This window comes from Podarcis filfolensis (genome assembly GCF_964270895.1).
Source record: "Podarcis filfolensis genome assembly, chromosome: 2".
In the NCBI taxonomy this organism is placed as follows: domain Eukaryota; kingdom Metazoa; phylum Chordata; class Lepidosauria; order Squamata; family Lacertidae; genus Podarcis; species Podarcis filfolensis.
In genome coordinates, this window is record NC_139605.1 from 6,959,751 (window position 1) to 6,972,531 (window position 12,781).

The 12,781-nt window shown below is 44.5% G+C and overlaps 1 protein-coding gene across 1 annotated transcript; it reads left to right on the plus strand.

Moving 5' to 3' along the window:
* Positions 1-1,799: 1,799 nt before the first annotated feature.
* LOC310756677 (uncharacterized protein) lies at positions 1,800-12,291 on the plus strand. The gene is made up of 5 exons (XM_083601225.1): positions 1,800-2,133; positions 5,622-6,175; positions 7,128-7,235; positions 8,341-8,467; positions 9,858-12,291. Exons 2-5 carry the CDS (start codon positions 5,726-5,728, stop codon positions 11,147-11,149), a joined length of 1,977 nt encoding a protein of 658 aa, XP_083457351.1. The 5' UTR covers positions 1,800-2,133; positions 5,622-5,725; the 3' UTR covers positions 11,150-12,291.
* The last annotated feature ends 490 nt before the right edge of the window (positions 12,292-12,781 follow it).

Sequence of the window (12,781 nt, forward strand, 5' to 3'; positions counted from 1 at the left end):
ATGAGAACACAAAATACATAATAAAACTAAAACAAACCAATAATCCTCCCTCCCACAAAACACATTTAAAAGGCCATATATTGTTTACTTAGCCAAAGGCCAGGGAGAAGTGGAACATTTCTGCCTGGTACCTAGAGATATATTATGAAGGCGCCAGGTGAGCGTCCCTGGGGAGAGCATTACTCAAATGGGGAGCCACTGCAGAAAAGGCCCCGTTCTCACGTTGCTACCCTCCAGACTTCACACGAAGCAGGGCTTCAGGTGATGAGCACAGAGTCTGGATCGTACTGGGAGAGGCTGTCCTTGAGGTATTGCGGTCCTGAGCTGTTTTAAGGCTTTGTAGGTCAAAACCAGCACTTTCAATTGGGACTGGAAACTAACTGGCAGCCAGTGCAGTCGGACCAGGATCAGTGTAATGTGCATACACACATGCACATATTTTACCACCCATTCACCCAGTTTGAAGAGGTCCTTTCGGAGCTCTTTGCAACCTCTTTTTGTTTTGGAAGCATAGAATTGTTATGTACTGAGTTGAATAGGATCCAAAATGCAGCAGTCTGATTGGTCCTAGAACAATAGGATCCAAAATGCAGCAGTCTGATTGGTCCTAGAACAATGCAGCAGTATGGTTGGTCTGCAGGAGCCACCCAATCCAGCTCCAGATGGAAGTGAATCCACAACCTGATTGGCTTACAGGAGAATTCAGGAATTAGCCAATCACATGCAGCCCATTGTGTAAATAATGTATATTAAGCAGATACTTTGGGGAAACTTCCATTCCTCCTCACCACTATGAGCTGAATAAAGAGCATGAAATCCACTCTTGACTCTTAAGTATATTTCAAGAATCATGTAGAATCGTGGAGCGGGAAGGGATCCCTGGTGTCATCAAGTCCAACACAGGGATCTTTTTGGCCAACATGGGGCTCAAACTCACATGCTCTGCCGACTGAGCACAAATAATGTATCATAGAATTGGAAAGGGACCCCTGCAATGCAGGAATCGTTTGCCTAACATGAGACTCGAAGACCCTGAGACGAAGTCTCATGCTTTACCAACTGAGTTATCCTATCAATTACCCAATTATTCCTAGTCTCTTGTGTGTGTTAATTTTTTTTTTCCAATTAAAAACTATGCAGCAATTCTTTTGGGAATTATAGGGATAGAACTACGTAAACTGTATAGAAAGTTATTCATGTATGCTACTACAGCGGCAAGAATGTCCCTTGCCCCCAAATGGAAAGTAGCAGAAGTCCCGGCAAAGGAAGAATGGATCCAAAACTTACGGAATATGCAGAAATGGCAAAACTTACTGGAAGAATAAGAAATCAAGATAACAAACATTTTTATAAAAGAATGGAAATGGTTCACTGAATATTTACAGACAAATTGTAAACAGGTAAGAACATTGGCATGATTATTGTAATGACCTGCAGTTTCGTAAGAGTATATATTCAAAGTGGATGAATAAATGGGCAAATTAAGTTGATTTGGATATGCAGAAGATATTAAAAAATAAATTTAAGGAACCGCGGAAAGAGTGGGGGAGGAAGTCAAGTTTCGAAATGTTAGGATGATTGCGAAATTGGTGAAATGTATAAACTTGAAAATAATTTTTTTTTGGAAGCGTCTCCTGCTTTACCAACCGAGCTATCCTATCAATTGTCTATTTATTCCTAGTCTCCTGTGTGCGTGCGTAAAAAATAAAAATCCAATTAAAAACCATGCAGCTCGCTAGTCCGGCGCGTTGCAACTTGCTGCAACAGGCAGGAAAAAATGATCCAGCGGATCTTTTCAAAGCTCTCCGCGATTTGCAAGCTTTGCAGACGAGGGAAGGCAGCTCTGCAGCGCGCAGGCGGCCACAGGATTGCAGGAGGCAGCGATCTCGCTCCCCGGTCCTCAGAGGGTTAACTGGAGGCCGGTTCCTAGAGAGGAGCGAAATCTGGGGAGCGGGTGGAGAGGGGGAGGGCAAAAGCCTCCCTAGCCAAGGCCCCTCCCCATCCTGCTTTGCAGATCAGGGAAGCTGGAGAGGCGATCCCATGGAGAGCAGAGGGTGTTTTGCGGCGAGGCTGCGTCCTGATCCTGCATAAGGAGCCGGGTGTTTATTTAAATCGGGGTAGCAGGGAAATCTGGTGAGTCTCTCTCCTCTTGCATTTGGTGAAGGGTGGCCTGGGGGTGTCGTTGCTATTTATTATTATGATTATTCTGTTATGCATGTTTGTGTTTTCATGTTGCAAAATTGCCCCGTGTTCTTTGAATGAAGAGTGGTGTGTAAATCTGAATAATAACAATGATCAGTGCTTTTTTCTAAAAAAAAAAATGTTTGGGGTACTCTCATTTTGACTCAAGAAAACCACCATTTTATAGTTCAAATAAATACAGTAAATGGACAAAAGTACAAAAATTCACAAAATGTTTAGGCATAGCTGTCAACGTTTCCCTTTTTTAAAGGGAAATTTCCTTATTCCGAATAGGATTCCTCGCAAGAAAATGGAAAAGTTGACAGCTATGTGTTTAGGGGTATGCGTACCCCTGCGTCCACCCGCCCCCCCAGGAAAAAACAATAATAATAATAATTTATTATTTGTACCCCGCCCATCTGGCTGGGTCTCCCCAGCCAATCTGGGCGGCTTCCAACAAAGTTTTAAAAATACATTAAAATGTCACATGTTAAAAACTTCCCCGAATAATAATAATACCACCACCACCAGATTTGCAGTAGGGACTGGGAGCCTGGGAAATGCAAGTGGGGAAACGGAAGGGGTGGGTGGGAAGAAAGCCCCCAAGTGGGGAGAAGCCCAGTAGGGCTGGACAAAATGGATACTGTATTGACAAGCTGGAAGGTGGGGGAAGAGGAGGGCGGCCAGGATGATCAAGGGTCTGGAAACCAAGCCTTTGGAGGGAGATGGGTAGCCTGGAAAAGAAGAGACTGGGAGGAGAAAGGAGAGCCATTTTCAAAGGTCTCAAGGGCTGTCACATGGAACGTGGAGCAAGCTTGTTTTCTCCTGTTCCAGAGGGTAGGACTCGAACTCATGGCTTAAAGTCACAGGCAAGAAGATTCCATACAGAAAAACTTTCTGACAGTCAGAGCTGTTTGACAGTGGAATGGCCTCCCCCCTCGGGAGGTGATGGACTCTCCTTCCTTGGAGGTTTTGAAAGCAGAGGTTAGATGGCCAACTGTCAGGGATGCTTTAGCTGAGATTCCTGCATTGCAGTGGGTTGGACTAGATGACCCTTGGGTCCCTTCCAACTCTATGAGGGACTGGGGAGAAAAGCAGGCATTCGTCACCACCACCATATATTTCTAATACCCCACTCATCTGGCTGGGTTGCCCCTGCCACTCCAACAGAAATACAATGGTACCTCTGGTTGTTAGAATGGTTTACGAAAGATGAAGAGGTGAAATCGGTAATGATACAGTGGGCCAAAGATTTTGGATATAACATTCAATTTGAAGATTGGGAAAAACTTTGGAAGGAAGGTTTAAAATTTACTGCATGCACGGGGTTGAAGGAAAATGTAATGAAAATGTTTTATAGATGGTATATCACACCGGTGAAATTGGCAAAAATGTATAAAACATGTAATAAGTGCTGGAAATGTAAAGAAAAAGAGGGAACATTCTCCCATACGTGGTGGGAGTGTAAGAAAGTAAAGAGTTTCTGGGAAGCAATATATAATGAATTGAAAAAGATGTTAAAATACACTTTTGTTAAGAAACCAGAAGCCTTTCTTTTAGGGATTACAGGAAAAGAAATAAGAAGAAAAGACTGTAAACTCTTCCAGTATGCAGTTATGGCAGCAAGAATTTTAATGGCCCAGAAATGGAAACAAGAGGAAATACCGACGATTCAAGAATGGAGAATGAAACTGACTGATTATGCGGAACTGGACAAATTGACTGGGAAAATAAGATACGCTCGAAACCAAAAGTTCATCGAGGACTGGGGAAAATTTGTAGAATATCTGAAAAATATATGTGAGGTGCAAACAACGCTAGTGGGGTGCCAAGAAGCACTGTAAAATTTTAAGAGGTATTGTTGAAAGAAAATAGAAAAGGGAGGGAAGACAAATGGCAATGCAATTAAAGAAATGCGTATTGAAGGGTAAAAATGGATGATTACCAGAGAAGCTGAAGGAAGACCAAAATTTGTACTTTGTTAAAATCAGTTAAAATTTGGATAAAATTGTATGATTGTATTGAAAACTAATAAAAATTCATTAAAAAAAAAAAATGGTACCTCTGGTTGCGAACGGGATCCGTTCCGGAGGCCCGTTCGCAACATGAAAAGAGTGCAACCCGCAGCGGCTTATCTGCGCACGCACGGTTTGCAATTCACCACTTCTGCGCATGCGCGTGATGTCATTTTGCGTGTCTGTGCATGCGCGAGCGGTGAAACCCGGAAGTAACCCTTTCCGGTACTTCCAGGTCACAGCCGGACGTAACCTGAAAGAACGTAACATGAAGCGGACGTAACCAGAGGTCGTACAGTCGTACTTTGGGTTACACACGCTTCAGGTTACAGATGCTTCAGGTTACAGACTCCGCTAACCCAGAAATAGTACCTCGGGTTAAGAACTTTGCTTCAGGATGAGAACAGAAATCACACAGCGGTGGTGTGGCGGCAGCAGGAGGCCCCATTAGCTAAAGTGGTACCTCAGGTTAAGAACAGTTTCAGGTTAAGAACGGACCTCCAGAACGAATTAAGTTCTAAACCCGAGGTACCACTGTACAGGAAAAACAGCAACAGCAACAACATCAAACATTGAAAGATTCCATGGGGAGCCAGCTTAGAATCATAGAACGGCAGCACTGAAAGGGACCCCAAGAGTCATCTAGTCCAGCCCCCTGCAATGCAGGAATCTTTCACCAAACATGGGATTCAAACCCACAACCCTGAGATTAAGAGTCTCGTGATCCACCGACTGAGCTGCAGTACACTGGCGGAAAACAATGGCTTTATCTACATGTATACTATATATAGTTTTGTAACATATATGGTGGTACCTCTGGCTAAGAACTTAATTTGTTCTGGAGGTCCGTTCTTAACCTGAAACGGTTTTTAACCTGAGGTACCACTTTAGCTAATAGGGCCTCCCACTGCCCGAGGTACTATTTCTGGGTTAGCAGAGTCTGTAACCTGAAGCGTATGTAACCTGAAGCACCTGTAACCCGAGGTACCACTGTATTTTGCTATTGCTGTTGTCCTTGGCCTTTTAAAATGTTTTTTTAAAGGTATCCTTACAGTGGTACCTCTGGTTACATACTTAATTCGTTCTGGAGGTCCGTTCTTAACCTGAAACTGTTCTTAACCTGAGGTACCACTTTAGCTAATGGTGCTTCCCGCTGCCGCCACGCAATTTCTGTTCTCGTCCTGAAGCAAAGTTCTTAACCTGAGGTACTATTTCTGGGTTAGCGGAGTCTGTAACCTGAAGTGTCTATAACCTGAAGCATCTGTAACCCGAGGTACCACTGTATTTTGTTATTGCTGTTCTCCTTGGCCTTTAAAAATGTTTATTTAAGGTATCCCTTTTAATTTCCCCTTTGCTTTTTATTTATCTTATTTATCTCTCTGCAATCGATAAAATGAAATATTTTCAAAATGTTCTTATTCCTAGGTATCTTTCTCAGCTGTGCAGGTCTCCGGGTCCTCGTTTCTTTGGCCAGCTTTTTCCTTAAGACGGCATCTGACTGAGGAGGGAAAGGGACACGTTTTTCAGCCATGTCGGAGGCTCCCTCAGATCATGCGCTGAAGGTGGAAGAGGCAGAATTGGCTGGCCCAGTGGCAGGGAGAGGATCCCATGTCATCCAAGCCGCAGGCATTAAAGGATGCTGGGAAAACACCTGGCAAATGGTCCTGGGCGAGGAGAACCCACTCAGCTCAGATGCTCGGTGCCGACGTTTCAGGCACTTTCGCTACCAGGAGGCCGAGGAACCCAGAAAGGTTTGCAGCCGGCTCCACCATCTCTGTTGTCAGTGGCTGAAGCCGGAGCGATACACGAAAGCTCAGATGCTGGACCTGGTGATCTTGGAGCAGTTCCTGGCTGTCCTCCCCCCGGAGATGGAGAACTGGGTCAGGGAATGTGGAGCAGAGACCAGTTCCCAGGCGGTGGCCCTGGCAGAAGGTTTCCTCCTGAGCCTGGCAGAGGAGAAGAAGCAGGAAGAGCAGCAGGTGAGAGAGTTTCATTTTCATAGTTTTGTGCTGATGGCTGTATTTTCATAAAATAAACAAAAACATTTTTATTGTTGTGGATATTAGAGGCTGCGGCAAAAATAAATTACTTGTTAAATTTTAACTGCTACATTACAGCCGATGTGCTGGTCATCCATTATCCCTTTTCTTCTATTGTTTAGGTATTTAGAATATAAATGTTTAAAAATCCTATATATCTCTATCTATTATCTATCATCTATCTATTATCTATCTATATCTATCATCTATCTATCTATCATCTATCTATCTATCATCTATCTATCTATCTATCTATCTATCTATCTATCATCTATCTATCTATCATCTATCTATCTATCATCTATCTATCTATCTATCTATCTATCTGTCTGTCTATCTATATCTATCTCTCTATCTCTCTATCTATCTCTCTATCTATCTCTCTATCTATCTATCTATCTATCTATCATCTATCTATCTATCTATCTATCTATCTATCTATCTATCATCTATCTATCTATCTATCATCTATCTATCTATCTATCATCTATCATCTATTTATCTATCTATCTATCTATCTATCTATCTATCTATCTATCTATCATCTATCTATCTATCATCTATCTATTATCTATGTTTACCCAGGTATTCAGTGTCTGAAGAAGTTTTATCGAGTGACATGTTACATTAGGGCATCTCCTAACACTTATTCCATGTATATCCTTTTTCTCATCCATTTCTCTCTTTACTCCCAGAATCTGGTGAGAGACAGTTTCATCCTGATAACACAGAGATTTCCAATAATATTGTGAAACCCTGCCAGTTGGCCCACTTTTCCTACAAATCCTCTTCAGAGGTGACATCCCACTCCAGACCTAGGGGGTTTCTTTTTGCTAACCCTTCTCTCTCTCTCTCTCTCTCTCTCTGTCCTTAATCCCTGTTTTCTTTACAGGGCCTGTTTGAAGGAGTGGCTGCTGACGTTCCTGAGGCAAAGGAGGCTCCACTGATGCTGGAAAGATCATCTCTTTGTGCTGAAGCTACTACTCAGCATACAGATCAAGTAAGATCATAGAGTTGGAAGGGGACCTGAGGGTCATCTAGTCCAACCCCCTTGCAATGCAGGAATTGTCGACATGCAGAGGGCCGGGAGGCCAGCTGGCTAGCCCCGGCTGGGCCGTCTCCTTCCAGCGGCCCGGTGCAAAGACCATCACCTCTGCTCTGACGTAAATCAGCGATCCGTGCTTCTGAGCCAGGGCACACTAGCAGCAGATTGAACAGAGCACACAGAATAGGTGTGAGGCTTGTGGAAGCATACTATAACTACAGATTTATTAATCGTAAATCAGGACAAAGAAACATGTCATCTCTCTCATCGTCTCAGAGAGAGCAGCAAAAGCTATACATACAGTGGAAGTTCCCAGCATACTGTGCTGGAATGTAAACAGACATGTGACACGTAACAATCCCATGTCTGTTTCTTAAGGTGGAATGGAAATATCAACAGGAATATGCCTTCTCCGCAGTGGCTCCCCATCTGTGGAATGCTCTCCCTAGGGACTTTCGCCTGGCACCTTCATTACACACCTTTAGGACCAGGCAAAAATGTCCCTTTTTAACCAGGCCTTTGGTTGACCTGATGGACATCCTATAGCCTTTTAAAATGTGGCTCTTTTTTGGAGGGGGGGGGCTTGTTATACCACCTGTCCTGAAAGATCTTCATTGGCTCCCAGTGCATTTCCGAGCACAATTCAAAGTGTTGGTGCTGACCTTTAAAGCCCTAAACGGCCTCAGCCCAGTATACCTGAAGGAGCGTCTCCACCCCCATCGTTCAGCCCAGACACTGAGGTCCAGCTCTGAGGGCCTTCTGGCGGTTCCCTCCCTGCAAGAAGTGAGGTTACAGGAAACCAGGCAGAGGGCCTTCTCGGTGGTGGCGCCTGCCCTGTGGAATGCCCTCCCATCAGATGTCAAGGAAATAAACAACTATCCGACTTTTAGCAGACATCTGAAGGCAGCCCTGTTTAGGGCACTTTTTAATGTTTGATGTTTTATTGTATTTTTAATATTCTGTTAGGAGCCGCCCAGAGTGGCTGGGGTATTAATAATAATAATAATAATAATAATCTGTTGCATTAACTGCGAGCGGGAAATGGTCTCTTCCCTTTCAGGGTCTGGTGACGCTTGAGGAGGTGGCTGTGTGTTTCACTGAGGAGGAGTGGGAGCTGCTGGATCCGAGCCAAAGAACCCTGCACAGGGAAGTCATGGAGGAGAATGGTGGCATCGTGGCCTTTTTGGGTAAGGCCCCTTGCCCCCTGCACTTTCTCTTGGTTTGGGGATGATAAGACCCTCGTGAAGCTTTTCCTTTTACTAGATTACAAGGCAGGGAGGGTTGGCTGTTCCTTTTCTTCCTAACAATCAAGATGCGTTTTCCCCCTGGTGGTCTCATCTGAGAATAAGATATTTTCTGCCTATTTCCTGCAAGTGCTATGATACGATAACTAGTGGAAGTCCTTCTAAAAAAAGTTTTTGAGCTATTTTTAAAAGAAATTCGCCAAGATCTACACCTTCGACATGGGTTGCCGGACATTAAGGCACTTTCTGACGGGGAGCTGTTTCCGACGGCCGAATCCCGGACGTATGGCAACCCTATTTGCCTCAAGGCATATTTTCTGGCAGCTTATCTAATGTATTCCTTTAGTTGAATACATACCAGTCAGAGGGCCTTCTCGGTAGTGGCACCCACCCTATGGAATGCCGTCCCATCAGATGTCAAGGAAATAAACAACTATCTGACTTTTAGAAGACATCTGAAGGCAGCACTGCTTAGGGAAGTTTTTAATGTTTGATGTTTTATTTTGTTTTTAATATTTTGTTGGGAGCTGCCCAGAGTGGCTGGGGAAACCCAGCAGGTGGGCAGGGTATAAATAAATTATCATCATCATCATCATCATCTGTTCTCAAATCCGAATTTTCTTCCTCTTGAGGAATCCAGTTCGTTTTATCCCTTAGAATGCTAAGCAGTAGGATGACCACTCTCTCTGCATTTCTCTCAAAAAAGGAGGCAAAAGGAGGAAATGTGCTCTCTGCACCTGGAAAATAGCTGCTGCTGCTGCTTCTTCTTCTTCTTCTTCTTCTTCTTCTTCTTCTTCTTCTTCTTCTTCTTCTTCTTCTTCTTCTTCTTCTTCTTCTTCTTCTTCTTCTTCTTCTTTTCTATTGGGAGCCGCCCAACAGATGGGTGAAACCCAGCCAGATGGGTGGGGTATAAATAAATTATTATTATTATTATTATTATTATTGAAAGAGTGGGGTTCTATATTGGGAAATGCTTCAGGTTGGGGGGAGGCAACCATCTTAATCCTGCCTTGTATAGCAAATTTTTCTCCTTTCCCCTATTTCTCACAACAGCAATCCATTCTTAATTACAGTGGTACCATGGGTTAAGAACTTAATTCGTTCCGGAGGTCTGTTCTTAACCTGAAACTGTTCTTAACCTGAGGTACCACTTTAGCTAATGGGGCCTCCCACTGCTGCGCAATTTCTGTTCTCATCCTGACGCAAAGTTCTTAACCCGAGGTACTATTTCTGAGTTAGCGGAATCTGTAACCTGAAGTGTCTGTAACCTGAGGTACCACTGTACCGTACTTCTTGGAGTTCAGGCTTTACATGTTGTCTCTCTTCTTCTCAGGAGACGAAAGAGCCAGGTGTAAAGAGAAGGAACAGCAGGGGAGAAAACCAGAAGGAAAACCGGAGACGAGGAGGGAAAAATCCTTTTCCTCCCAAAGGGGCAACGTCGCTGAAATCCCAGCGGGAGAGGAAATGGAGGACGGGAAAGAAAGCGGCCAGTGCTCTTTGTGTGAGGACAGTTTCATCTGCACGGCAAGTGACGCGGGGGAAAAGCTCTTCGAATGCATCAATTGCAGCAAGAGCTTTTCCAAAAGTTCCTACCTTCGGAAACACCTCCGTATCCACACAGGGCAGAAGCCGTACAAATGCGCCGAGTGTGGAAAGAGCTTCAGTCAGAGGACAGACCTCAAGAGACACCAGTGGATCCACACGGTGGAGAAGCCGTATAAGTGTCTCGAGTGCGAAAAAAGCTTCACCCAGAAGAGGAGCCTCAGTACACATCAGATGAATCACAGAGGGGAGAAACCATTTAAATGCCCCGAGTGCGGGAAAAACTTTGCTCAGAAAAATTACCTCACGATACACCAGCTGACTCACAGGGAGGAGAAGCCGTATAGGTGCTTGGAGTGCGGAAAGAGCTTTGGCCAGCTCAAAGATCTCAACAGACACAGGCGGGTTCATTTTGGGGAGAAGCCGTATAAATGCCTGGCGTGCGGCCAGGGCTTTTGGTACGAAGGCCACCTTAAAAATCACCTCCGGATTCACACCGGGGAGAAACCGTATACGTGTTTGGAGTGCGGGAAGAGCTTTATTCGGAAAACGGACCTCAACAGGCATCATAGGAGTCACACCGGGGCGAAGCCGTATCAATGTTTGGAGTGCGGGAAAAACTTCACAGAGAAGAAGAACCTCAGTTTACATCAGATGAAGCACAGAGGGCAGAAACCATTTAAATGCCCGGAGTGTGGGAAAAGCTTTACTCAGAAAAATTACCTCACCGTGCATCAACTGACTCACAGAGGGGAGACGCCATATAAATGCTTGGAGTGCGGCAAGAGCTTCACCAGGAACACTAGCCTTAGCTGTCATCAGAGAATCCACACCGGGGAGAAGCCGTACGAATGCCTGGAGTGCGGAAAGAGATTTGCTTGGAGGAAAAGCCTAAGTTGTCATCAAACCATCCACACGGGAGAAACCGTCGAAATGTCTAGAGAGCTTTACTTGGAACAGAAACCCGGCCACATCTCAAATCAATTGCAGATGGCGAAGCCCTATCAATACCCAGATTGTTCCATGAGCTGCAAAGAAGCTGGAGAAGAAAAAATGTCCGTCTCAATTTTTCTGTGCCAATGATCTTGAATCTCTTCTGTTGTTTTATGTCCAGTTACGCAACAAAAGCCGCAAGATGGAATCACTCCCACCATACCCACCTACAGTCCTTTTTGCCAGGCGCCTGGAGGAAACATCTCTTGCTCCTCCGACCTGCTCTTTGCCTTGGTGCCAAAGGGTCATGCCACCCAGGGCATCCCCAAATCCCATCCTGTTTGGCAGATTTCCTTCCCCCTGCGCCCAGAGTTACAGGGCTAAAAGTAGGACCCTTCCCCTGTGAAATTTGTCTTCCCTTTCAACATCCCTCTGCCGTCTCGCACTACAAGGTTATTCCATGCATGTTTTGGAACTTCTCACTGAGTCTGTCTGGTGCAAATGTTCCCAAACTTATTTGGCCTACCGCCCCCTTTCCAGAAATAAATATATTACTCAGTGCCCCCTGGAAACCTACCTTCTTTAAGCAAACAAACAGATGCAGTGGCAAATTTCTGCTCTTTTAGATATCTGTGTTTCTGTCTACATGGGACGCGGGTGGCGCTGTGGGTTAAACCACAGAGCCTAGGACTTGCTGATCAGAAGGTCAGCGGTTCGAATTCCCGCAACGGGGTGAGCTCCCGTTGCTCGGTCCCTGCTCCTGCCCACCTAGCAGTTCGAAAGCACATCAAAAGTGCAAGCAGATAAATAGGTACCTCTCTGGTGGGAAGGTAAACAGCGTTTCCATGCGCTGCTCTGGTTCACCAGAAGCGGCTTAGTCATGCTGGCCACATGATCCGGAAAACTGTCTGTGGACAAACGTCAGCTCCCTCGGCCAGTAAAGTGAGATGAGTGCCGCAATCCCAGAGTCGTCCGTGACTGGACCTAATGGTCAGGGGTACTTTTACTTTTATTTCTATCTACATATTGCTGGCAATAAGCATTGTTACACAACAGATGCAACATACAGTTCTTCAAAACGTTCTTCTTTCTTTACGCTTCCACTGCCCCTTATTTTTATTAAATGCCCCCCGGTTACACACAAGGCCCTGGATTGCTCCAGCAACCCCTGGGGGGGCGGTATAACCCACTTTGGGAAACAGTGATCTAGTGCGAAGTGATTTATTTCTTTTCATCCTATCTTTTTGTCCGTCCCCCCCGCTTTCCCCTTAATAAACCTTTGAAAATTTGCACCTTTGGGGCTGTGTGTATGCTTTGATGTTCGAAGGTTCATTTTGTCCGCTGGGATAGCTCACTAGGTGACCTTATGCACAACCAAGAATGGGTTTAATTTTGGGAGGGAATTGTGCACACTTGAAAACGTTGGCAGTATTAGGATAAATTCAACGGTGTAAGTAGGTTTTGGTGGATGCAATATTGGAATACTGAATGGTTTAGTTTATATAAAATATGCAGGGATTTATGCTATGTAAAATGAAACATGGAAAGAGAAGGGAAGTCATTGATATTTTAAGGTTGTTTGAATGAATACTCTAAATTGTAAAGCAGAAAATGTAATGTGTGTGTGTGTATATATTGAAATTTGAAATTTTGAAATACTTTATTGTCACTTGTAAAATCTGTATACAGTGAGATTACACAAGCACCCCCCACTCAGCTCTCTTAGTCTTAATTCCCCTCGTTTACTGACACACACAGACACCAAACCCGAAAATCAGTTGC